Below are 23,810 nucleotides of genomic sequence, written 5' to 3'. Positions count from 1 at the left end.
CATAGACTTCCAATCCAACACAGGATTATGTATCTGCAACCATGGAAAACCCAGCACAATAGCATCATGCAAATTATGCAACACCAGAAAACGACAATCTTCCTGATGGGCTGGTGCCATGCACATGGTCACCTGTGTCCAAAACTGGGGCTTATTTTTAGCCAAAGGTGTAGCATCAATGCCCCTTAAAGGAATAGGGTTCTGCAAAGACTGTAAGGGGAAACCACAACGCCTGGCAAATTCAAAGTCCATTAAGTTCAAAGCGGCGCCTGAGTCCACAAACGCCATGGCAGAAAATGACGACAATGAGCAGATCAAGGTCACAGATAACAGAAATTTAGGTTGTACAGTTCCGATGGTAACAGAACTAGCGATTCTCTTTGTACGCTTTGGGCAGACTGAAATGACATGAGAAGCATCGCCACAATAAAAACACAATCTATTCTGACGCCTGAATCCTTGTTGTTCCGTTCTAGACAGAATCCTATCACACTGCATAGGCTCAGGCATCTGCTCTGAGGACAATGCCACAGCGCGCACAGTTCTGCGCTCCCGCAAGCGCCGATCAATCTGAATGGCCAGAGACATAGAATCACTTAGACCAACAGGCGTGGGAAACCCCACCATAACATCTTTAACAGATTCAGAAAGACCCTTTCTGAAAATTGCCGCCAAAGCATCCTCATTCCATTTAGTATTAGGCGAACTGAAGACCGCGCACACGAGGTAGATTTAGGGTGGTTTATTGAAGCCTACGCGTTTCAAGAGCTATCTTGCTCTCTTCTTCAGGGCATATAGGCCCTGAAGAAGAGAGCAAGATAGCTCTTGAAACGCATAGGCTTCAATAAACCACCCTAAATCTACCTCGTGTGCGCAGTCTTCAGTTCGCCTAAGACTATTACCTCCAGCATCCTTTTGGATTCTTGTGGAGACCTGCTGCTACGATTATGCCTTCTTGGGAGTTGTGACCCAGTTTCACAACTTCAATAGGTGAGCACATTCCCTACAAAGGATTGCATGTGTGTTTTTTAAACAGTGTGACACATTGGGGGCGCCTTGTCTTTTTTCTTCATTCCATTTAGTCAGCACAGACCATTTTCTAAATTTCTGACAAAACAATTCTGCCGCTTCTTGACCCTGAGACAGGGCCAACAAGGTCTTCTCCGCTTGATCCACAGAATTTGGTTCATCATATAATAATCCTAGAGCCTGAAAATAGGCATCTACAATATGCAAGGCCGGATTCCCAGATTCCAGGGAAAATGCCCAATCCTGAGGGTCGCCACGCAGCAGGGAGATGACAATTTTAACCTGCTGAATGGGATCACCAGAGGAACGAGGCTTCAGAGCAAAAAACAGTTTACAATTGTTTTTAAAACTCAAAAATTTGGACCTGTCCCCAAAAAACAAATCAGGAGTAGGAATCCTAGGCTCTAAAAGCGGAGTCTGAACAATATAATCAAAAATACCCTGTACCCTAGCCGCAAGCTGGTCTATACGAGAAACTAATCCCTGAACATCCATGCTAGCACAAGACTCCTCAGTCACCCAGAGGAAAAGAGGGAAGAAAAGACAAAGCAGGCTACAGAAAAAAAAATGGCTCTTTCTTCCCTACTTCTGAGATGCATTTAACTCATTGTTGTCCAGTTGTACTGTTATGATCCGGTGACCTTGGAGCCGCATGAGAGACTTTCTCAGGAGTTTGTGGTACCTGTACTGACTGCAACCCTAAACTAACACCGCAACTAGAAGTAGCCGTGGGATGTACCTAACACGTCCTAGACACCTCGACACAGCCGGAGGACTAAATACCCCTATAGATGGAAATGGGAATTCTATCTTGCCTCAGAGCAGAACCCCAGAGGATAGGCAGCCCCCCACAAATATTGACTGTGAGTATAAGAGGAAAAACACACGCAGGCAGAAAAACAGGATTTAGCACAAGAGGCACTTCTAGCTAAACAGAAAAGGATAGGACAGAATTCTAAGCGGTCAGTATTAAAATCCTAAAAATATCCACAGCAGATAATACAAATAAACTACATCTAACTAAAGACATAGAAAGTATATCTGCATCTCCTGAGAATCCAGCATGACTGAAAAATCCAAACAAAGTCTAAGCTGGACAAAAACACAATAAATTGCACTGAATTGCAAAGCACACTGCATGTGTGCACAGAGACAAAAAAACAGACACTTATCTTAGATGAATTGGCAGCAGGGCATGAGGAGTCAGAGAGAGATGCAATCCCTCCAAGTACAATGGACAACTGGCATGGACTCATGGATCCTGCAACCCTAAATACCTAAGAGAGCTGCAATCAGCAGAAACACCTGCCCGGATTACAACCCCAAGACAACTGCACTACCACCAACAACCACCGGAGGGAGCCCAAGAGCAGAATTCACAACAGTACCCATCACATGGGCTGATCACGTGATCGTGACATCACTGCAGGTCCTCAACCTTAGAAAAATAACAGGCCAAATCTTATCCTGCTGGGAGAAATATATCTTCCGTCCAGCACTACACCTTTTACTGCACCACAGTATGTAGTATGTATGTATTTAGTATGTATGTAGTATGTTGTATGTATGTAGTATGTACAGTATGTAGTATGCATGTTTGTGGTTTTTTTTACATTCAATACATTAGCCAGATGATGGGACTACTACTGTCCCATCATTGGCTAATGTGTTAATCACGGTCATTGTAGCAGGCATAGCCCGATGGGACTTGTAGTCCCATGGGACGATGCCTGCACACAGACACAAAGACCCCTGAGAGGCCCGCACAGACCCCAGAGAGGCCGGCACAGACCCCAGAGAGGCCCGCACACACAGACATGCAGTCTCTGCCCACGCACCGCCCACACTCCATTATAGTGCATCATGACTCATTTCAGCAGCCAATCACAGCCATGCCATTAGTTAACATGCCTAACATGCATAACAGGATGTGCCCACACTTCTTAGGATTCCTCATTGGCTGAATAAAATCAAACTGGCTCATTGCATTATGGGAACTCCCAATTCCAGTATTCGATATTCTAAAAGTATCGGAACTCAATATCGGAACTCCGATACCGCAAATACAGTATTGACCGATACCCGATATTGCAGTATCGGAATGCTCAACACTAGTGTTCATATGAGTGTAGGTTTGGGTTTCCTCTAGGGAGCTAACAATTGTGCTCCCTGAATTGGAAACAAGCTGTATCTCATTTTCTGGTGAGCTATGTATTATAACAAAAAAAGGTTTACTTAAATATTTGTTGCTGTGCCTTTCCCTTCTTTGCCCCCTGGGGGATGCCATTGACCCTGATGTGATCCCATGGCCCGGAGGTCCCAGCTGGCGGTGGTAGCTCGTTCCTTCTCTGCTGGGCTGTGGTGTATTCATTCTCCTCCTGCTGTTTTTTGTCTGCACTAGATAATAGTATGCAGGGGCCAGTAGCGTAGCTACTGGGGGGCAGAGGGGGCCATTGCCCCGGGCCCAGTCACCTGAAGGGGCCCACCGGGAGATCCACTGCCGAGTCTGAGGTATCAGGGAGAGAGCAGCACAATGCCGGCTGCAGAGCCTCCCTCCGTGCAGAGTGCAGTGTGGTCTCACCTAAGGAATCTCTTCCTGGCTGGCAGCAGCTGCAGTTCCTTAATGGCTGTGCAGTGTGTGCATGCTGGGTTTGGCTGAGGCACGCTGGGTTCTAGTGCCCTCCTTGCATCTATCTGGTCACTTCCTGGTTCTCCTCACTGTCTGCCTGAAAACGTCATCAGTAAGTGGGGATGGAATTTATTAGAGTAATTCGATTTAGGCATATCATGGTCACTGTGGGGGTGAATGTGAGAGGATTGTGGTATTGTAGGGGCTGAAGTGGGAGAGGAGGACAGGGCACTGTGGGGTAAATGTGAAATGATGGGGGTTATTGTGGGTGTGCAGGGGGACAGGGCACTGTGGGGGTGAATGAGAGAGGATGGTGGTATTGTGGGAGGGGGACAGGGTACTGGCCCGGGGGTGAATGGGAGAGTTTGAGGGTATTGTGAGGGCTGATGAGGGGGCACAGGGGGGCTGATTATTATTATACTGTTTAATGTTATGAGATTTTCACTCCATCATATATGAGGGTATTTGTCCTCGAGGTGTATTGGCAGCACTTTGGACGCAGCAGATACCCCGCTCCGCCCAAAGCGCTTCCCCCTGTTGTACGCGCGGTGATTCTGCATATATTCATTGAACACAGGTGGAATCACCGCATCCTATTCATAGACTGTGTTATTTATCTTGTGGAGACGGAGCATCTCCACAAGATAAATAGACACGCTGCTGTCTAGTAAGACGTGCCACATGTCCGGGTACGCAGGTCTGCCACCTCGTCTATGCACGCATAGTGGAGATGGGATTTCATAAAATCCCCTCCACTATGCTGTAACATCTGGAAGCTGCGGTTTCGATGCTGCGGATGTACACAGCGTCCAATCCCCAGCAAAACCCCAAGCAATACGCCCCTTGGAAACATACCCTAATAGTTGCTGTCTTGGGGGCTGGAGATGGGGAGGTCGGTGGCTTTTTATTATTGCGAGCTGGGTCTTTTTTAAGTATTAGTTAAACAAGCATAGCAAAGAAGGTTATTATTATAACAAGGATAAGTATTAACATAAGAGCGCAGACAGACACTGTATAACTCATGTGACGATCTCATTGCAATCCTCGGACTGGCCCTGACACCTCTCCTGACATGAGCGTGACAGCGTGATCAATTACTATGCAACTGTCAGCCTCAGGTCAGGAGAGCCGACGGTCAGTCCGAGGATTGCGATGCGATCCTCACATGAGAAATACGTCCGTCTGTCTGCCCCCTAACATGTATAACAATACAGTAACCACAGGCTGCATTCTAGGTTATAAGAATAAATTGCTTATAATTAAATTATTAAAGGGAACCAACCTGTCACCCCCCAGGGCCTATTAAGGTAATAGAGCCAGCCACATTCAGCAGCACTAAGGCTGCATTCTGTGAAGGCAGCTCTTATGTTTTTGATCCCTAATAATACTGAAATGTTCACTTTTATAAATTGCGTGCCATACCTGTATTGAGTCTGGGGGGTACGTCTTTTGTCTCCGGACACAGCCGCCTCCCAGCCGTCCTTCATCCCACCGTGCTCCGATGCCTGGGCTGGGCTCTCATTTTTCGGGCATGCGCCGTGTGCGCTGCCCTGGAACTCACATCAGCTGATGTATTGATATCGCGCCTGCGTGTAGCGGAGGGCCGAGATCCCGCCCCGCAGTGTGTTATGATTTATTCACACTGCGGGGCTGGGAATCTGGCGCTGTGCGCAGGTGCGATCTACTTACATCACTTGATATATGTTACAGGGCAGCGCACACTGCGCGTGCCCGAGAAATAATTGCAGAGCGCCGGTGACGGCACAAGACAGAAAGGAGGCGGTGGGAGGATGAACGGCTGCGAGGCGGCTGAGTCAGGGGGAGAAAACATACCCCCGGAATCAATACAGGTATGGCGCACAATTTATAAAAGTGAATATTTCAGGGTTATTAGGGATAAAAAACATAAGAGCCGCCTTCACAGAATGCAGCCTTAGTGCTGAGGAACGTGGCTCTTTTACCTAAATAGGCCTTAGGGGGGTGACAGGTTCCCTTTTATTAAAGGCTTGGGATAATTGTCTGCAGTCACTCTACAGACTGCCAAATCATGATGGGGTGCACCTGCCGTCATGAGACCCCAAGACCACTGGTGTGATCAGACGGTCATGCGACCACGTTTGCTATTTGCACGTGTTGACTAGACAAGTTTGACTTCTCCCAATAGAAGAAAATCGTCACATGACCTCCTGCTCTCATCAGCGATGCTGGGGCCATTATTACTGTACATAGGGGGACTCCTAAATATTAAGTAGGCACTTACAAAGTATTGAAGCCTAACTACTGGGTGGCAGATAGTGCTTTACCGACTGTCAGTCTGTCCCGGGGCATCAGTTACAGCCGCCACTCTCTATACACAGAGCCGTGACTGAAAAATGTTGAAGCAATAGTATACACAGTTTGTCAGTCTGGGCCAGGTGGAAAAGATGGGAAAAGTGAGTACGTCCTCTGTAAGTCACCATCTATAACTGTACTGTGATCAGGGGTGGATTATCAAAGGGTCAATATGGGCGGTAGCCCAGGGCCCAGTGGCTTGGGGGGGCCCTGGGCCACCGCAGATTGACCCTCTGATAATCCGCCGGAGTGTGACTGAATGCCCGGCCCGCCGGCATTTATGTGCCCCGCCCCCTCGGACCCGGTGGGCAGAGAGAGGGAGCCCGCATCAGGCCCCTTCTCATCTGCTCACCGGGCCCCTTCCGGCGCTGCGGCGCATTCCTATTGACGTGCGGGCGCGCGCCCGCACGTCAATAGTTAACAACAGCCACCAGCCAGCCAATTGGAGGCTGGCAGCTGAAGTCGGCCGCAGCGCACACGTCACCGGCGTCTGACGTCATTGTCAGTCGCCGGCGAGTGTGCGCTGCTGGAGGGAGCTCGCCGCGTGGAGCGCTGGTAAGGTGAGGAGACTGTTTTTTTTTGTTTGTTTTTTTTTTTATAAGTTAACGGTGGACTGTGGACACATTGGGGGCAATGCTGTAGACACTGGGGCAGATAGCTGTAGACACTGGGGCAGATAGCTGTAGACACTGGGGCAGATTGCTGTAGACACTGGGGCAGATTGCTGTAGACACTGGGGCAATGCTGGAGACACTGGGGCAGATTGCTGGAGTCACTGGGGGTAATGCTGGAGACACTGGGGCAGATTGCTGGAGACACTGGGGCAGATTGCTGGAGACACTGGGGCAGATTGCTGGAGACACTGGGGCAATGCTGTAGACACTGGGGCAATGCTGTAGTCACTGGGGCAGATTGCTGTAGACACTGGGGCAGATTTCTGTAGACACTGGGGCAGATTGCTGTAGACACTGGGGCAGATTGCTGTAGACACTGGGGCAATGCTGGAGACACTGGGGCAATGCTGGAGACACTGGGGCAATGCTGTAGACACTGGGGCAATGCTGTAGACACGGGCAGATTGCTGTAGACACTGGGGCAGATTTCTGTAGATACTGGGGCAATGCTGGAGACACTGGGGAAGATTGCTGGACACACTTGGGGCAATGCTGGAGACACTGGGGCAGATTGCTGGAGACACTGGGGCAGATTGCTGGAGACACTGGGGCAATGCTGTAGACACTGGGGCAATGCTGTAGACACTGGGGCAGATTGCTGTAGACACGAGGGCAGATTGCTGTAGACACTGGGGCAGATTGCTGTAGACACTGGGGCAGATTGCTGTAGACACTGGGGCAATGCTGGAGACACTGGGGCAATGCTGGAGACACTGGGGCAATGCTGGAGACACTGGGGCAGATTGCTGGACACACTGGGGCAGATTGCTGGACACACTGGGGCAATGCTGGAGGACACACTGGGGCAGATTGCTGGACACACTGGGGCAATGCTGGAGGACACACTGGGGGCAATATGCTGGAGTCAGACACGGGGCAGATTGCTAGAGACACTGTCTGGGGGCAATGCTGGACACACTGGGGCAGATTGCTGGATACTGGGGCAATATGCTGGACATACTGGGGCAGATTGCTGGACACACTGGGGGTAATATGCTGGACACACTGGGGCAGTTTCCTGGACACACTGGGGGCAGGACTGGAGGCATGGGCAGAATGTAGACATGGGGCAGAATGAAAGACATGGGGCAGGATTGGATCATGGGGCAGGATGGATACGATGGAGACAGATGGGGCAGGATGGGGAGATCACATGGGGTAGAATGGATACTCATGAGGGCAGGATGGGAGAACATATGGCTGGAGCCAGGAATGAGACACACGGGGCCAGGGTGTGGGAATATTATTACCATAGGGGCTAATTAAGGGATATTATTACTGCAGTGATGTATTTATTTTATTTTTTGAGGACACTGTTTTAAATGGGGGGCGGTCCTGTTACTGTGCAGAGTGACACTATATCGCCTTTTTTTCTTCATGTGGTGTAGTGTAGAAGTTGTGAAAAATTAAGTAATGTGTTCTGCAAGCGGAGCTCGAGATAACTGTGTTATTTCCTGCAGAAACGAGTCCTGGCTGGAAGAAATGATGGCAGTCTGTGCTGGATGAAAGATGAAGGACTTCACCTAGAGACGTCACTGGTGAGTCAGTGTTACCTATACACTGACACTATACACTGTATACTATATACAGAGGTCCTGTGCACAATGTCATCAGTGATCACTGTATTACCTATACATTATATACAGCGCTCTTGTGTATAATGTCACCAGTGATCACTGTATTACCTCTACACAGACACTGCATACTAAGTACAGATCTCCTGTGAATACTGGCACTTATGGTGATAGTATTGTGTTTTTTTTTTTTAATTACTGATCAGTATTGTAGTATTCAGTCACTATGTGGTGGTAATATGTGGTCTGGAAATGGTGTGGTATTTGTCCCTTGAATGTGCTATTTGGTCACCAAGTGGTGGTAATATGTGGTCTTGACATGGGGCGGTGGTATTTGTTCCTTGTATGTGATATTATTCGATCACTGTGGTTGTAATTTGTGGTCTGGTCATGGCGCGGTGGTATTTGTTCCTTGTATGTGATATTATTGGTCAAAATATACCTAAATTGTATTGCAGATTTTAACAAATATTTAATAGGTTACAGTAGAGTAGGGCCCGGCCATTTTTCTGGAATAATCTGGTTCGGGTATCACATGACCCCCGTCACATGACCCCCGTCACATGACCGAGGGGGGGGCACAGTGTCTGAACAGCCCGGGTCCCTGGCTACCCTTAATCCACCCCTGACTGTGATTTCTCTATGTCATGCAGGACTGGTATCTACCACTATGTGGTATTAACGTATGGCGGTAATATCAGTGCTGGTTATTGTATAGAGATTTATTTTCAATAACAGTGCGGTCATCTCCTGAGGTTCCCCTATACTCACCGTAGTTACAATCATGGTTACCTGGTTAAGGGCCACAGGTGGACACAGACAGAAAAGGGCCCATGTGCAAGAACAATATATGGACCCTTTGCAGCCCAAGAACTTCTAAAAATACAAAATTGCACCTTATTTAGAGGTAGAAATGGGCCTCCTTAACTCTTGGGCCCATGTGCTGCCACATAGTTTGCACTAATGATATGTCGGCCTGTTAGGGGCCCACTCACATGTTTCGCCCCCCCTGAGCTGAACCCCTAGCTACGCCTCTGGCAGGGGCTCACTCTTTTTTTCTGTAATTGAATGATTTACAAAGTCTCTTGCTACTTGCTTGATCTGTTCTACTTCTCTTTATAGAAATTCCTTTAATACCACTACACTATTAATTAACAAATCTGTTTTTATTCTTATTGTACTTTAATGGGAATTAATAAAAATTATTTTATTTTACATTATATATAAAAATTCTATTGGTAAAAGGAAGCCCGCCTGATCTATTTGACAGCCCAGCTGTAAGGCATCTGCTTTTATACTGGAATGACCTTTTCATTATAAGTTCAAGGCTATTCAGTGGAAGTCTGGTCTTTTTTCTTTTCTCCTGATTTTCTTCTTTTTAATGCTGTAAACTGGAGTGGTTACCTGAAAGTAAAAGACATCATCAATTTGATCAAAATAAACTGTTACATTATGTATATAATATAACTTGCTGGAATTGTTAACCCTGTGACGGCTATGAACTTTGACACCATGTCATATGATTTGTTGGCGCTCGTTTTTTTGAAACTCAGCGTCCTCTCGTAACTATATATACTTGTGATGCCTGTACATATTGTGTGGTATTTCCTGATGAAGGGGGCATGAGACCCCCGAAAAGCGTAGAATAAACCACTGAGAATCCTTGATATTTTTCCTGAATTTATCCTTGCGGCAGCGCAGAGTAGAACTACAAATTCCCTGTGAATACATGGTTCTTTTGGTCGTGGATGACCTGTGGATCTGCAGCAGCCGTCAACCTATATGCCTTCATCTCATCCTAACCAAGTGAGCAAACTTCATGATAAATTCCCTCCTTTGTAACGTGGATAATTGACTAATTGACATATAAATTTCCTTTTTTAAACTACCTGAAAATGGTAAAAAAGGTCAAGACACTTAGTAAAATGCAAATATATAAGGACTGTTAACATTTCTCACGTATTTGCCCTGTTAAACATTGACTGATGATGGCTGTGCATACAGTCAGTTACTTTGGGTCCCATTGTATTCTGTTTGAGCTAATAGAGCTGAGGACCTTTTCATGTAATACAAGATCTTTAGAAAGCATATTATGATGACAGATTTGCTTTGATACATACGAAAATAGCCATTATTACTACTTATTTACAGAGCATAATGATCATGAACCTTACTTTATTTTTACAGACTGGACTTCTTGTTGCCTGTTATCAGGGCTATGTAGATATTGTAATAACACTGTCACAATGTCCTCATGTGAATGTGAATTGGCAAGACAACGAAGGGAACACTCCTCTTATAACATCTGCACAAGCAGGTAATTCTTTTTAGTTTCTAATTAATTTTGAATAACTGGAGTTAAGTAGTTGCAGGTCAAGTTTCTGTGTGAGATACAATGGGGAAAAAGTATTGTCAGCCACCAATTGTGCAACTTCTCCCACTTAAAAAGATGAGAGAGGCCTGTAATTAACATCATAGTTAGACCACAACTATGAGAGTCAAAATTGTGAAAACAAATCCAGAAAATCACCTTGTCTGATTTGGCAAGATATATTTTGCAAATTATGGTGGAAAATAAAAGTGTTTGGTCACCTAAAAACATGCCAGATTTCTGGTTCACAGACCTGTAACTTCTTTAAGAGGCTCCTCTGTCCTCCTCTCATTATCTGTAGTAATAGCACCTGTTTGAACTTGTCATCAGTATAAAAGACACCTGTCAACAACATCAAACAGTCACACTCCAAACTCCACTATGGTGAAGACCAAAGAGCTGTCGAAGGACACCAGAAACAAAATTGTAGCCTGCACCAGGCAGGGAAGACTGAATCTCCAATAGGCAAACAGCTTGAGTGATGAAATCAACTGTGGGAGCAATGATAAGGAAATGGAAGACATACAAGACCACTGATAATCTCCCTCGATCTCAGGCTTCACACAAGATCTCACCCCGTAGGGACCAAAATGATCACAAGAATGGTGAGCAAAAATCCAAGAAGCGCATGTGGGGACCTAGTGAATGACATGCATAGAACTGGGACCACCGTAGCAAAGGCTACACTCTGCAGTGCCAGACGAGTCCCCCTGTTTAAGCCAGTACATGTCCGGGTCCATCTGAAGTTTGCTAGAAAGCATTTGGATTATCCATAAGAGTACTACGAGAATGTCACATGGTCTGATGAAACCAAAGAAGAATGGTTTGGTAGAAACAAAACTCGTCATGTTTGGAGGAGACAGAATGCTGAGTTGCATCCAAAGAATACCATACCTACTGTGAAGCATGGGGGTGGCAACATCATGCTTTGGGGTTGTTTCTCTGCAAAGGGACCAGGACAAATGGTCAGTGTACATGAAAGAATGAATGAGGCCATGTATCATGAGATTTTGAGTGCAAACCTCCTTCCATCAGCAAGGGCATTGAATGTGAAATGTGGATGGGTCTTTCAGCATGATTATGATCCCAAGAACACCATCAGGACACCAAGAACTCATTGGAGGGAGTTGAAAGTCCATGTTGTATAGTGACAGACCCAAAACATCACTGCTCTAGAGGAGATCTGCATGGAGGAATGGGCCAACATACCACCAACAGTGTGTGCCAACCTTGTGAAGAGTTACAGAAAACGTTTGACCTGTCATTGCCAACAAAGGATATATAGCAAAATATTGAGATTAACTTTTGTTAATGACCAAACACTTATTTTGCTCCATAATTTGCAAAAATAAATCTTGCCTATTCAGACAAGGTGATTTTCTGGATTTGCTTTCTCAATTTTGACTCTCATAGTTGTGGTCAACCTATGATGTCAATTACAGGCCTTATCTATTTAACCCCTTTACCCTCAAGGGTGTTTTGCACGTTAATGACCGGGACAATTTTTACAATTTTGACTACTGTCCCTTTATGAGGTTATAACCTCAATAGGGTAAGCTTCAAAGGATCCTGGTGATTCTGACCATGTTTTCTCATGACATATTATTCTTCATGACAGTGGTAAAATTTCTTTGATATGACTTGCATTTATTTGTGATAAAAAACAGAAATTTGGCGAAAGTTTAGCAAATTTTGCAATTTTCCAGCTTTGAATTTTCATTCCCTTAAATCATACAGATAAGTCACACAAAATACATAATAAGTAACATTTCCCACATGTCTGCTTTACATCAGCACAATTGTGGAACCATTTTTTTTTGTTAGGGAGTTAAGGGTTAAAAGTTGGCCAGCGATTTTATTTTTACAGCACCATTTTTTTTTATTTATTTTTTTTAGGGACCACATCACGTTTGAAGTCACTGTGAGGGGTCTATATGATAGAAAATATCCAAAAGGGATACCCAAAAGTTACACCATTCTAAAAATTGCACCCCTCAAGGTACTCAAAACCACATTCAAGAAGTTTATTAACTCTTCAGGTGCTTTATAGGAATTTTTGGAAATGAGATCGGATGCCATGTTGCATTTGGAGAGTCCCTGATGTGCCTAAACAGTGGAAACCCCCCAAAAGAGACACCAATTTGGAAATCAGACCCCCTACGGAACTTATCTAGATGTGTGGTGAGCAGTTTGATCCTCTAAGTGCTTCACAGAAGTTTATAATGTAGAATCGCAAATATAAAAAATCATATTTTTTTCACAAAAATGATATTTTTGCCCCCAAATTTTTATTTTTCCAATGGTAACAGGAGAAATTGGACCCCAAAAGTTGTTGTGTAATTTGTGCTGAGTACGCTAACACCCTATATGTGGGGGGAACCACCGTTTGGGCGTAATGCAGAGCTCGGAAGGGAAGGAGCGCAGTTTTGGAATGCAGACATTGATGGAATAGTCTGCGGGCGTCACGTTGTGTTTGCAGAGCCCCTGATGTGTCTAAACAGTAGAAACCCCCACAAGTTACCCCATATTGGAAACTATACCCTCCAAGGAACTTATCTAGATGTGTTGTGAGAACTTTGAACCCACAAGTGTTTCACTGAGTCATGCCATGAAGCCATGAAAATAATTTAAAAAAAAATTTCCACAAACATTACTTTTTAGCCTCAATTTTGTATTTTCACAAGGGTAACAGAAGAACCCTAAACCCAACCTTAACCCCAACAAACCCCTAACCCTAATCCCAACAGTAACCACAACCCTAACCTCAACACACCCCTAACCAAAACCCAAACCCAAACACCCCTAACCCTAATCTCAGCCGTAAATATAATCCAAACCCTAAACTCAACTCTAGCCCCAACCCTAACGGAAAAATGGAAGTAAATACTTTTTTTAATTTTATTATTTTTCACTAACTAAAGGGGTGATAAAGGGGGGCTTGATTTACTATTTATGCCGGGTTTTTATGTTTGGCAGCTGTCACACTCTAAAAGATGCTTTTTATTTCAAAAACTAGTTTTTGCATCATCACAGTCTGAGAGCTATAATTTTTCCATATTTTGGCAAATAGAGACCAAATCGGACCCAGAATGGCCCCGCCCACCAAATCGGCCCCTGAGGGGCCCCGCCTACCAAATCGGCCCCTGAGGGGCCCCGCCCACCAAATCGGCCCCTGGGGTGCCCCGCCCACCAAATCGGCCGCTGAGGGGCCCGCCCATCAAATCGGCCCCTGAGAGGCTGCGCCCACCAAATCGGCCCCTGGGGGGCCCTGCCCACCAAATCGGCCCCTGAGGTGCCCCGCCCACCAAATCAGACCCAGAGTGGCCCCACCCACCAAATGGGCCCTTGAGAAGCCGCGCACACCAAATCGGCCCCTGAGCCGTGCCCACCAAATTGGCCCCTGAGGGGCCCCACCCACCAAATCGACCCCTGAGACCCAGAGTGGCCCCTCCCACCAAATCAGGCCCAGAGTGGCCCCGCCCACCAAATCGGCCCCTGAGGGGCCCCGTCCACAAAATCAGACCCAGAGTGGCCTCGTCCACCAAATCGGCCCCTGAGGGGCCCCGCCCACCAAATCGCCCCCTGAGGGGCCCCGCCCACCAAATCGGCCTCTGAGGTGCCCCGCCCACCAAATCGGACCCAGAGCGGCCCCGCTCACCAAATCGGCACCTGAGGGGCCGCGCCCACCAAATCAGCCCCTGAGGGGCCGCGCCCACCAAATCGGCCCCTGAGGAGCCCCAACCACCAAATCGGCCCTTGAGGGGCCCCGCCCACCAAATCGGCCCCTGTGTGGCTCCGCCCACAAAATTGGACCCAGAGTGGCCCCGCCCACCAAATCGGCCCCCGAGGTGCCCCGCCCACCAAATCGGCCCCTAAGGGGCCCACCAAATCGGCCCCTGAGGGGCCCCGCCCACCAAATCGGCCCCTGAGGGGCCCCATCCACAAAATTAGACCCAGAGTGGCCTCGCCCACCAAATCGGCCCCTGAGGGGCCACAACCACCAAATCGGCCCTTGAGGGGCCCCGCCCACCAAATCGGCCCCTGGGGTGCCCCGCCCACCAAATCGGCCGCTGAGGGGCCCGCCCATCACATCGGCCCCTGAGGGGCTGCACCCACCAAATCGGCCCCTGGGGGGCCCTGCCCACCAAATCGGCCCCTGAGGTGCCCCGCCCACCAAATCAGACCCAGAGTGGCCCCGCCCACCAAATGGGCCCTTGAGAAGCTGCACCCACCAAATCGGCCCCTGAGCCGCGCCCACCAAATTGGCCCCTGAGGGGCCCCACCCACCAAATCGACCCCTGAGACCCAGAGTGGCCCCTCCCACCAAATCAGACCCAGAGTGGCCCCGCCCACCAAATGGGCCCTTGAGAAGCCGCGCCCACCAAATCGGCCCCTGAGCCGCGCCCACCAAATCGGCCCCTGAGGGGCCCCGTCCACAAAATCGGACCCAGAGTGGCCCCGCCCACCAAATCGCCCCCTGAGGGGCCCCGCCCACCAAATCGGCCTCTGAGGTGCCCCGCCCACCAAATCGGACCCAGAGCGGCCCCGCCCACCAAATCGGCACCTGAGGGGCCGCGCCCACCAAATCAGCCCCTGAGGGGCCGCGCCCACGAAATCGGCCCCTGAGGAGCCCCAACCACCAAATCGGCCCTTGAGGGGCCCCGCCCACCAAATCGGCCCCTGTGTGGCTCCGCCCACAAAATTGGACCCAGAGTGGCCCCGCCCACCAAATTGGCCACTGAAGGGCCGCGCCCACCAAATCGGCCCCCGAGGTGCCCCGCCCACCAAATCGGCCCCTAAGGGGCCCACCAAATCGGCCCCTGAGGGGCCCCACCCACCAAATCGGCCCCTGAGGGGCACCATCCACAAAATTGGACCCAGAGTGGCCTCGCCCACCAAATCAGCCCCTGAGGGGCCCCAACCACCAAATCGGCCCTTGAGGGGCCCCGCCCACCAAATCGGCCCCTGGGGTGCCCCGCCCACCAAATCGGCCGCTGAGGGGCCCGCCCATCAAATCGGCCCGAGGGGCTGCACCCACCAAATCGGCCCCTGGGGGGCCCTGCCCACCAAATCGGCCCCTGAGGTGCCCCGCCCACCAAATCAGACCCAGAGTGGCCCCGCCCACCAAATGGGCCCTTGAGAAGCTGCGCCCACCAAATCGGCCCCTGAGCCGCGCCCACCAAATTGGCCCCTGAGGGGCCCCACCCACCAAATCGGCCCCTGAGACCCAGAGTGGCCCCTCCCACCAAATCGGGCCCAGAGTGGCCCCGCCCACCAAATCGGCCCCTGAGGGGCCCCGTCCACAAAATCGGACCCAGAGTGGCCTCGTCCACCAAATCGGCCCCTGAGGGGCCCCGCCCACCAAATCGCCCCCTGAGGGGCCCCGCCCACCAAATCAGACCCAGAGCGGCCCCGCCCACCAAATCGGCACCTGAGGGGCCGCGCCCACCAAATCAGCCCCTGAGGGGCCGCGCCCACCAAATCGGCCCCTAGGGGGCCCACCGAATCGGCCCCTGAGGGGCCCCACCCACCAAATCGGCCCCTGAGGGGCCCCGTTACAAAATTGGACCCAGAGTGGCCTCGTCCACCAAATCGGCCCCTGAGGGGCCCCGCCCACCAAATCGCCCCCTGAGGGGCCCCGCCCACCAAATCAGACCCAGAGCGGCCCCGCCCACCAAATCGGCACCTGAGGGGCCGCGCCCACCAAATCAGCCCCTGAGGGGCCGCGCCCACCAAATCGGCCCCTAGGGGGCCCACCGAATCGGCCCCTGAGGGGCCCCGCCCACCAAATAGCCCCCTGAGGGGCCCCACCCACCAAATCAGCCCCTGAGGGGCCCCGTCCACAAAATCGGCCCCTGAGGGGCCCCGCCCACCAAATCGGCCCCTGAGGTGCCCCGCCTACCAAATCGGCCCCTGAGGTGCCCCGCCCACCAAATCGGACCCAGAGTAGCGCCGCCCACCAAATCGGATCCAGAGTAACCCCGCCCACCAAATCGAACCCATAGTGGTCCCGCCTACCAAATCGGGCCCTGAGGGGCCCCGCCCACCAAATCGGACCCCGCCCACCAAATCGGACCCTGAGGGGTTCCGCCCGCCAAATCGGACCCCCAGGGACCCCGCCCACCAAATCGGACCCCTAGGGGCCCTGCCCGCCAAATAGGACCCCAGGGGCCCCGCCCGCCAAATAGGACCCCAGGGGACCCGCCCACCAAATCGTCCCCTGAGCCCCGCCCACCAAATCGGCCTGAGGGGCCCCGCCCACCAAATCGGCCCCTGAGGGGCCCCACCCGCCAAATCAGACCCTGCGGGGCGCCTGCCAAATCAAACCCCCAGGGGCCCCTTCCGCCAAATCGGACCCCCAGGGGCCCCGCTCGTCAAATCGTCCCCTGAGCCCCGCCCACCAAATCGGACCCAGAGTGGTCCCGCCCACCAAATCGGCCCCTGAGGGGCACCGCCCACCAAATCGGCCCCTGAGGGGCACCGCCCAACAGATCGGTCCCTGAGGGGCCCCACTCACCAAATCGGACCCAGAGTGGCCTCGCCCACCAAATCGGACCCAGAGTGGCCCCGCCCACCAAATCGGCCCCTGAGGGGCTCCGCCCACCAAATGGGCCCCTGACGGGCCTCGCCCACCAAATCGATCCCAGAGTGGCCCCGCCCACCAAATCAGACCCAGAATGGTCCCGCCCACCAAATCGGCACGTGAGGGGCACCGCCCAACAAATCGGCCCCTGAGGGGCCCCGCCCGACAAATTGGCCCCTGAGGGGCCCCGCCCGACAAATCGGCCCCTGAGGGGCCCTGCCCAACAAATCAGCCCCTGAGTGGCTTCGCCCCCAAAATCGGACCCAGAGTGGCCCCGCCCACCAAATCGGCCACTGAGGGGCCCCGCCCGCCAAATCGGCCACCGAGGGGCCCCGCCCACTAAATCGGCCCCTGAGGGGCCCCGCCCACCAAATCAGACCCCGAGAGGCCCCGCCCACCAAATCGGACCCAGAGTGGCCCCGCCCACCAAATCGGCCCCTGAGTGGCCCCGCCCACCAAATCGGCCCCTGAGGGCCCCTACCCACCAAATCGGCACCTGAGGTGCCCCGCCCACGAAAGTGGACCCAGAGTGGCCCCACCCACCAAATCGGCCCCTGAAGGGCCCTGCCCACCAAATCGGCCCACCAAGTCGGCCCCTGAGGGGCCCCGCCACCAAATCGGCCTCTGAGTGGCGCCGCCCGCCAAATGGGACCCAGAGTGGCGCCGCCCGCCAAATCGGACCCAGAGTGGCGCCGCCCGCCAAATTGGACCCAGAGTGGCGCCGCCCGCCAAATCGGACCCAGTGTGGCGCCGCCCGCCAAATCGGACCCAGAGTGGCGCCCGCCAAATCGGACCCAGAGTGGCGCCGCCCGCCAAATCGGACCCTATTGTGGCGCCGCCCGCCAAATTGGTCCCAGAGTGGCGCCGCCCGCCAAATCGGACCCAGAGTGGCGCCCGCCAAATCGGACCCAGAGTGGCGCCGCCCGCCAAATCGGACCCTATTGTGGCGCCGCCCGCCAAATTGGTCCCAGAGTGGCGCCGCCCGCCAAATCGGACCCGGAGTGGCGCCGCCCACCAGAGTGGCGCCGCCCGCCAAATCGGACCCAGAGTGGCGCCGCCCGCCAAATCGGACCCAGAGTGGCGCCGCCCGCCAAATCGGACCCAGAGTGGCGCCGCCCGCCAAATCGGACCCGGAGTGGCGCCGCCCGCCAAATCGGACCCGGAGTGGCGCCGCCCGCCAAATCGGACCCAGAGTGGCGCCGCCCGCCAAATCGGACCCGGAGTGGCGTCGCCCGCCAAATTGGACGCGGAGTGGTGCCGCCCGTCAGAGTGGCGCCGCCCGCCGAATCGGACCCGGAGTGGTGCCGCACGCCAAATCGGACCCAGAGTGGCTCCGCCCGCCAAATCGGACCCAGAGTGGAGCCGCCCGCCAAATCGGACCCAGAGTGGCGCCGCCCACCAAATCGGACCCAGAGTGGCGCCGCCCGCCAAATCGGACCCCGAGTGGCGCCGCCCGCCAAATCGGACCCCGAGTGGCGCCGCCCGCCAAATCGGACCCAGAGTGGCGCCGCCCGCCAAATCGGACCCAGAGTGGCGTCGCCCGCCAAATCGGACCCGGAGTGGCGCCGCCCGCCAAATCCGACCCGGAGTGGCGCCGCCCGCCAGAGTGGCGCCGCCCGCCGAATCGGACCCTGAGTGGCGCCGCACGCCAAATCGGACCCAGAGTGGCGCCGCACGCCAAATCGGACCCAGAGTGGCGCCGCCAGACAAATCGGACCCAGAGTGGCACCGCCCGCCAAATCGGTCCCGGAGTGGCGCCGCCCGCCAAATCGGACCCAGAGTGGCGTCGCCCGCCAAATCGGACCCAGAGTGGTGTCGCCCGCCAAATCGGACCCGGAGTGGCGCCGACCGCCAGATTGACGCCGCCCGCCAAATCGGATCCGGAGTGGCGCCGCCCGCCAAATCGGACCCAGAGTGGAGCCGCCCGCCAAATCGGACCCAGAGTGGCGCCGCCCGCCAAATCGGACCCAGAGGGGCGCCGCCCGCCAAATCGGACCCAGAGTGGCGCCGCCCGCCAAATCGGACCCAGAGTGGCGCCGAACGCCAAATCGGACCCAGAGTGGCGCCGCCCGCCAAATCGGACCCAGAGTGGCGCCGCCCGCCAAATCGGACCGAGTGGCGCCGCCCGCCAAATCGGACCCAGAGTGGCGCCGCCCGCCAAATCGGACCCAGAGTGGCGCCGCCCGCCAAATCGGACCCAGAGTGGCGCCGCCCGCCAAATCGGACCCAGAGTGGCACCGCCCGCCAAATCGGACCGAGAGTGGCGCCGCCCGCCAAATCGGACCCAGAGTGGCGCCGCCCGCCAAATCGGACCCGGAGTGGCGTTGCCCACCAAATCGGCCCCTGAGGGGCCCCGCCCACCACATTGGCCCCTGAGGGGCCCCACCCACCAAATCGGACCCAGAGTGGCCCCGCCCACCAAATCGGACCCAGAGTGGACCCGCCCACCAAATCGGCCCCTGAGGGGCCCTACCCACCAAATCGGCACCTGAGGTGCCCCGCCCACGAAAGTGGACCCAGAGTGGCCCCACCCACCAAATCGGCCCCTGAAGGGCCCTGCCCACCAAATCGGCCCACCAAGTCGGCCCCTGAGGGGCCCCGCCCACCAAGTCGGCCTCTGAGTGGCGCCGCCCGCCAAATCGGACCCAGAGTGGCGCCGCCCGCCAAATCGGACCCAGAGTGGCGCCGCCCGCCAAATCGGACGCAGTGTGGCGCCGCCCGCCAAATCGGACCCAGAGTGGCGCCCGCCAAATCGGACCCAGAGTGGCGCCGCCCGCCAAATCGGACCCTATTGTGGCGCCGCCCGCCAAATTGGTCCCAGAGTGGCGCCGCCCGCCAAATCGGACCCAGTGTGGCGCCGCCCGCCAAATCGGACCCAGAGTGGCACCGCCCGCCAAATCGGACCCAGAGTGGCGCCGCCCGCCAAATCGGACCCAGAGTGGTGCCGCCCGCCAAATCGGACCCGGAGTGGCGTTGCCCGCCAAATCGGACCCGGAGTGGCGCCGCCCGCCAAATCGGACCCGGAGTGGCGCCGCCCGCCAAATCGGACCCGGAGTGGCGCCGCCCGCCAGAGTGGCGCGGCCCGCCAAATCGGACCCGGAGTGGCGTCGCCCGCCAAATCGGACGCGGAGTGGTGCCGCCCGCCAGAGTGGCGCTGCCCGCCAAATCGGACCCGGAGTGGCGTCGGCCGCCAAATCAGACCCAGAGTGGCGCCGCCCGCCAAATCGGACCCAGAGTGGCACCGCCCGCCAAATCGGACCCAGAGTGGCGCCGCCCGCCAAATCGGACCCAGAGTGGCGCCGCCCGCCAAATCGGACCCGGAGTGGCATCGCCCGCCAAATCGGACCCGGAGTGGCGCCGCCCGCCAAATCCGACCCGGAGTGACGCCGCCCGCCGAATCGGACCCGGAGTGGCGCCGCATGCCAAATCGGACCCGGAGTGGCGCCGCACGCCAAATCGGACCCAGAGTGGCGCCGCCAGACAAATCGGACCCAGAGTGGCGCCGCACGCCAAATCGGACCCAGAGTGGCGCCGCCAGACAAATCGGACCCAGAGTGGCACCGCCCGCCAAATCGGTCCCGGAGTGGCGCCGCCCGCCAAATCGGACCCAGAGTGGCGTCGCCCGCCAAATCGGACCCGGAGTGGCGCCGACCGCCAGATTGGCGCCGCCCGCCAAATCGGATCCGGAGTGGCGCCGCCCGCCAAATCGGACCCGGAGTGGCGCCGCCCGCCAAATTGGACCCAGAGTGGCGTCGCCCGCCAAATTGGACCCGGAGTGGCGCCGACCGCCAGATTGGCGCCGCCCGCCGAATCGGATCCGGAGTGGCGCCGCCCGCCAAATCGGACCCGGAGTGGCGCCGCCCGCCAAATCGGACCCAGAGTGGCGCCGCCCACCAAATCGGACCCCGAGTGGCGCCGCCCGCCAAATCGGACCCCGAGTGGCGCCGCCCGCCAAATCGGACCCCGAGTGGCGCCGCCCACCAAATCGGACCCAGAGTGGCGCCGCCTGCCAAATCGGACCCAGAGTGGCGTCGCCCGCCAAATCGGACCCGGAGTGGCGCCGCCCGCCAAATCCGACCCGGAGTGGCGCCGCCCGCCAGAGTGGCGCCGCCCGCCGAATCGGACCCTGAGTGGCGCCGCACGCCAAATCGGACCCAGAGTGGTGTCGCCCGCCAAATCGGACCCGGAGTGGCGCCGACCGCCAGATTGACGCCGACCGCCAAATCGGATCCGGAGTGGCGCCGCCCGCCAAATCGGACCCAGAGTGGAGCCGCCCGCCAAATCGGACCCAGAGTGGCGCCGCCCGCCAAATCGGACCCAGAGTGGCGCCGAACGCCAAATCGGACCCAGAGTGGCGCCGCCCGCCAAATCGGACCCAGAGTGGCGCCACCCGCCAAATCGGACCGAGTGGCGCCGCCCGCCAAATCGGACCCAGAGTGGCGCCGCCCGCCAAATCGGACCCAGAGTGGCGCCGCCCGCCAAATCGGACCCAGAGTGGACCCGCCCACCAAATCGGCCCCTGAGGGGCCCTACCCACCAAATCGGCACCTGAGGTGCCCCGCCCACGAAAGTGGACCCAGAGTGGCCCCACCCACCAAATCGGCCCCTGAAGGGCCCTGCCCACCAAATCGGCCCACCAAGTCGGCCCCTGAGGGGCCCCGCCCACCAAGTCGGCCTCTGAGTGGCGCCGCCCGCCAAATCGGACCCAGAGTGGCGCCGCCCGCCAAATCGGACCCAGAGTGGCGCCGCCCGCCAAATCGGACGCAGTGTGGCGCCGCCCGCCAAATCGGACCCAGAGTGGCGCCCGCCAAATCGGACCCAGAGTGGCGCCGCCCGCCAAATCGGACCCTATTGTGGCGCCGCCCGCCAAATTGGTCCCAGAGTGGCGCCACCCGCCAAATCGGACCCAGTGTGGCGCCGCCCGCCAAATCGGACCCAGAGTGGCACCGCCCGCCAAATCGGACCCAGAGTGGCGCCGCCCGCCAAATCGGACCCAGAGTGGTGCCGCCCGCCAAATCGGACCCGGAGTGGCGTTGCCCGCCAAATCGGACCCGGAGTGGCGCCGCCCGCCAAATCGGACCCGGAGTGGCGCCGCCCGCCAAATCGGACCCGGAGTGGCGCCGCCCGCCAGAGTGGCGCGGCCCGCCAAATCGGACCCGGAGTGGCGTCGCCCGCCAAATCGGACGCGGAGTGGTGCCGCCCACCAGAGTGGCGCTGCCCGCCAAATCGGACCCGGAGTGGCGCCGCCCGCCAAATCGGACCCGGAGTGGCGCCGCCTGCCAAATCGGACCCGGAGTGGCGCCGCCCACCAGAGTGGCGCTGCCCGCCAAATCGGACCCAGAGTGGCACCGCCCGCCAAATGGGACCCGGAGTGGCGTCGGCCGCCAAATCGGACCCAGAGTGGCGCCGCCCGCCAAATCGGACCCAGAGTGGCGCCGCCCGCCAAATCGGACCCAGAGTGGCGCCGCCCGCCAAATCGGACCCAGAGTGGCGCCGCCCGCCAAATCGGACCCGGAGTGGCATCGCCCGCCAAATCGGACCCGGAGTGGCGCCGACCGCCAGATTGGCGCCGCCCGCCGAATCGGATCCGGAGTGGCGCCGCCCGCCAAATCGGACCCGGAGTGGCGCCGCCCGCCAAATTGGACCCAGAGTGGCGTCGCCCGCCAAATTGGACCCGGAGTGGCGCCGACCGCCAGATTGGCGCCGCCCGCCGAATCGGATCCGGAGTGGCGCCGCCCGCCAAATCGGACCCGGAGTGGCGCCGCCCGCCAAATCGGACCCAGAGTGGCGCCGCCCACCAAATCGGACCCCGAGTGGCGCCGCCCGCCAAATCGGACCCCGAGTGGCGCCGCCCGCCAAATCGGACCCCGAGTGGCGCCGCCCGCCAAATCGGACCCAGAGTGGCGCCGCCCGCCAAATCGGACCCAGAGTGGCGTCGCCCGCCAAATCGGACCCGGAGTGGCGCCGCCCGCCAAATCCGACCCGGAGTGGCGCCGCCCGCCAGAGTGGCGCCGCCCGCCGAATCGGACCCTGAGTGGCGCCGCACGCCAAATCGGACCCAGAGTGGCGCCGCACGCCAAATCGGACCCAGAGTGGCGCCGCCAGACAAATCGGACCCAGAGTGGCACCGCCCGCCAAATCGGTCCCGGAGTGGCGCCGCCCGCCAAATCGGACCCAGAGTGGCGTCGCCCGCCAAATCGGACCCAGAGTGGTGTCGCCCGCCAAATCGGACCCGGAGTGGCGCCGACCGCCAGATTGACGCCGCCCGCCAAATCGGATCCGGAGTGGCGCCGCACGCCAAATCGGACCCGGAGTGGCGCCGCCCGCCAAATCGGACCCAGAGTGGCGCCGCCCGCCAAATCGGACCCAGAGTGGCGCCGCCCGCCAAATCGGATCCAGAGTGGCGCCGCCCGCCAAATCGGACCCAGAGTGGCGCCGCCCGCCAAATCGGACCCAGAGTGGCGCCGCCCGCCAAATCGGACCCAGAGTGGCGCCGCCCGCCAAATCGGACCCGGAGTGGTGTCGCCCGCCAAATCGGACCCGGAGTGGCGCCGCCCGCCAAATCGGACCCAGAGTGGCGCCGCCCGCCAAATCGGACCCAGAGTGGCACCGCCCGCCA

The 23,810-nt window shown here is 56.2% G+C and overlaps 1 protein-coding gene across 1 annotated transcript in view; it reads left to right on the top strand.

Moving 5' to 3' along the window:
* Positions 1–23,810, top strand: part of ANKRD33B (ankyrin repeat domain 33B) — a 1,884,278-nt gene that overhangs the window by 724,292 nt on the left and 1,136,176 nt on the right. The window contains exon 2 of the mRNA XM_077271670.1: positions 10,425–10,554. Coding sequence (XP_077127785.1) covers positions 10,425–10,554 — 130 coding nt within the window. The remainder of the gene's footprint in view (positions 1–10,424; positions 10,555–23,810) is intronic.

The sequence above is a fragment of the Ranitomeya variabilis genome, chromosome 6 (genome assembly GCF_051348905.1).
Source record: "Ranitomeya variabilis isolate aRanVar5 chromosome 6, aRanVar5.hap1, whole genome shotgun sequence".
NCBI classification, from domain to species: domain Eukaryota; kingdom Metazoa; phylum Chordata; class Amphibia; order Anura; family Dendrobatidae; genus Ranitomeya; species Ranitomeya variabilis.
Note: the sequence above shows the minus strand (reverse complement) of the source record. Positions and strands in the feature narration are given on the sequence as shown.